At 50.2% G+C, this 3195-nt stretch overlaps 2 protein-coding genes across 2 annotated transcripts in view; one reads left to right on the forward strand and one right to left on the reverse strand.

Annotated features, from left to right (window-relative positions):
- Capns1 (calpain small subunit 1) overlaps nt 1-2536 on the forward strand; it is a 10341-nt gene extending 7805 nt beyond the window's left edge. Inside the window, exons 10-11 of the mRNA XM_005361263.2 lie at nt 1795-1853; nt 1984-2536. Coding sequence (XP_005361320.1) covers nt 1795-1853; nt 1984-2010 — 86 coding nt within the window. The 3' untranslated portion in view covers nt 2011-2536. The remainder of the gene's footprint in view (nt 1-1794; nt 1854-1983) is intronic.
- Nucleotides 1-3195, reverse strand: part of LOC113457658 (zinc finger protein 420-like) — a 1205902-nt gene that overhangs the window by 1185799 nt on the left and 16908 nt on the right. The window lies entirely within an intron of this gene.

Here is a 3195-nt window from a genome sequence, read left to right on the forward strand (position 1 = left end):
TGTGTGGTTGGGTGTAGTGTGTGGTTGGGTGTAGTGTGTGGTTGGGTGTAGTGTGTGGTTGGGTGTAGTGTGGGGTTGGGTGTAGTGTGGGGTTGGGTGTAGTGTGGGGTTGGGTGTAGTGTGTGGTTGGGTGTAGTGTGAGGTTGGGTGTAGTGTGGGGTTGGGTATAGTGTGGAGTTGTGTATAGTGTGGAGTTGGGTGTAGTGTGTGATTGGGTGTAGTGTGGAGTTGGGTGTAGTGTGTGATTGGGTGTAGTGTGGAGTTGGGTGTTATGGTACACTGTGATCCCAACACTTGGGAAGCTGAGGCAAGAGGATGGTCAGGAGTTCAAGGTCATTCTTGACTACTTGGCAAATTTGAGGCCATCCTGGTTTTGTGAGACCTGTCTCACACCAAAGTTAATCAGTTACTAGTTAAAAGGGTCAGGACATAGCATAGTTATATGCATGGATACCATGCATAGATGCATCCGGTAATGCTAACGCCATGCTCCTGTTAACCTGACAATGATGGCCCACACCTGTCATCCCCGTGCTCGGGCAGTAGAGGCAGGACGATAAGAATTTCAGGAGAAATGTCCTCTGGTCCCCTGGCCTATGGTAGCAGGAGCACCAGTGGCATCCACTACACACCTGAAGGTAGTGACTCAGTCTTGGTTAGTGTGGGCAACTCTGGCTTGGTTGTCTGTGGACAGGAAGCATGGAGTTATTGCCAAGTTGCCTCCTTTTAGGAGCCTGTTTGGGTTGCACCTGGAGAGCATGTGGCAGAGGTACTGGGAGGACGGGCCTGGGTTCTAGTCCGTTTCTTTCCTGTCTTCCTGGGTGAGCTCCAGCATGCCACTTCACTTGTCTGTTTATTGAGGGTCAGGGCCTGAACCCGAGCCTCAGGCATCATAGGCAAGTACTCTACCGTATTGTGTTATAATACCCTAATTCTTTGCCTCGTTTAAAAATGCCACATGTCACATAATTATAGATATTTTATTGATTTAATGTTATTATTATTAAGATACAGTTTCACGTAGCCTGGCTGACCTTGAACCCCCATATGTAGCTAAGAGTAATATGAACTCAAGACCTTCCTTTTGCACAGCCAACCGAGTGCTGGGATTACGATGTGCACCACCACACGTGCCTTTGAAGCTCTCTGCACAGTCCTTGCTTGGCACAGGAAAAAAAGGATGAATGGGGGTTAACTAATCATCATAACAACATCATTATCCTGTAGCCAGTCAGGTGGCACACGCTTAGTCTCAGCACTCTAGAGGCAGAAGCAGGCGGATCTCCACAACTTTGAGGTCAGTCAAGGGATACTCAGTGAGACCTTGTCTGAAAACAAAACAAAAACAACAGTTAACAAAAAGAGAATTGTTGGTGGAAGCCGCTCGCTCGGTCCCGGCCGCTTGACTCCTGAAATCATCACATAATATTTGTAGCAATTGCAATACTGTTTGGCCAATAGCTTAAGCATATTTCTGGCTAACTCTTACATCCTAAACTAACCCATCTCCATTAATCTGTCTATCGCCACATGGCTGTGGCTTAACCTGGTAAAGTTCCGTCCCCGGTGTCTGGGGCTACATGGCGTCTCCCTGATTCCGCCAACTCTCTCTCTATATCTCTTTCAGCCTGGCTTTACTCAGTTAAGCCATTGGCCAAAAGCAGCTTCTTTATCAACCAGTGGCAATAGAGCATATTCCCAGCATCCATCACCTCACACATCAGAGAATAATTGGCCATGTGTGAGTATAATATCATCCAAAGCACCCAAGTTCTCTCTTCCTTCCACCTCTAGGTGCTTTCAAATCTCTTGACAAAAATGGCACTGGGCAGATCCAAGTGAACATCCAGGAGGTAAGGCTGCCTCTCTTGGGGGTGGGTGCTCAGCTCCGATTCCAGCCCCTCCCATCCTATTGCCCAGCAGGCCCTGGGTGAGGTGTCTGGTTCTCGGGGCGCTCTGCTCATCTGTGCCTTCCCCTTCCAGTGGCTGCAGCTGACTATGTATTCCTGAACTGGGACCACCGACCTGCCCCCACAGCTCACTCTGGAGCCACATTGAATCCTGATCCTGTCTACAGCCACATTTTTACGGTCGTGTCCTGCTACCCACAGGGGTTTCTTCTCCCTGTCTGGTACCCAGCTTCCCAGTCAGCAGCCAGAGCCCAACATGCCCCAGCTTGCCATACCCGGAGTTACCCCTGGCTCGAAGACAAGCTAGTTTGCTCTCTCTGCTGAAGGGTCACCCCGCCCCAGCACACCCATCCCACACCCTCCGTTCCCTTCATCACCTTCATCCTGTCTGTGGGCCAAGCCTAGCACTCCGTTTGCTTCCATGTCCCAAGGGCCCTGTCTCAGTTCTGGGAGGATCACTCCTGTCCCCACACACCCTATTACACACTCGTTCAGTCACCTCCCAGGCAGCCAAATAAACTCCAGGCCATGGCAGGCCCACACACCCTAGTGCCAATGCCTGCACTGTTTCCACAGCTGTCAGGCCCAGGAGGAAATAAACTCTCTCCACCTGCTGCTTCCCATGGGCTCTGCCTCCTGAGTGTTGAGAGGTGGCTCAGAGTACAGGGAGGAGGAACGATTTTATGGGGGCTTGAGTATTCGTCTAGTTACTATATAGTGTGTGTGTTTAATGAGCATGCCCATATGTGCACCATGTATCTGCTATCCCCTGGAACAGAGGTACAAAGGGTTGTGGGCAACCGGGGGTGCTGGGAACTGAACCCAGATCCTCTTCAATAGCAGCGAAGTATCATCTCTCCAGCTCCGAGAGTGGTTGGGGTGCCTGTCTTTGGGGTTGGACCATGTATTTCCTACTCCACATCTTTTTTTTTTTTTTTTTTTCCTCGTACTATTCCAAGTTGAGACAGCCTGGCTTTGCTGAAGCTTCACCTGGATCCCATGCAGGCTCAGGATGGGACTTAGAATCCCCAGTGATGCCCTTGCAGCTCCCAAAGCTTTCAAGCTGTTAACAGATCCTGGGGACCCTCTGTTCTTTGTCCCTTAGGGCCATGTTTGTAGCTCTCTGAACCTCTGTCTTTTAATTGATTACCTGATTGGTGTAAAGGATGGCACCCCGGGCTTTGCACATGCTAGGCAAGTACTCTACCACACACACACACACACACACACACACACACACCCACACACACACACACCGGGCAGATTCTATGCTCTTCCACTCAGC

The sequence above is a fragment of the Microtus ochrogaster genome, linkage group LG4, assembly GCF_000317375.1.
Source record: "Microtus ochrogaster isolate Prairie Vole_2 linkage group LG4, MicOch1.0, whole genome shotgun sequence".
NCBI lineage: Eukaryota > Metazoa > Chordata > Mammalia > Rodentia > Cricetidae > Microtus > Microtus ochrogaster.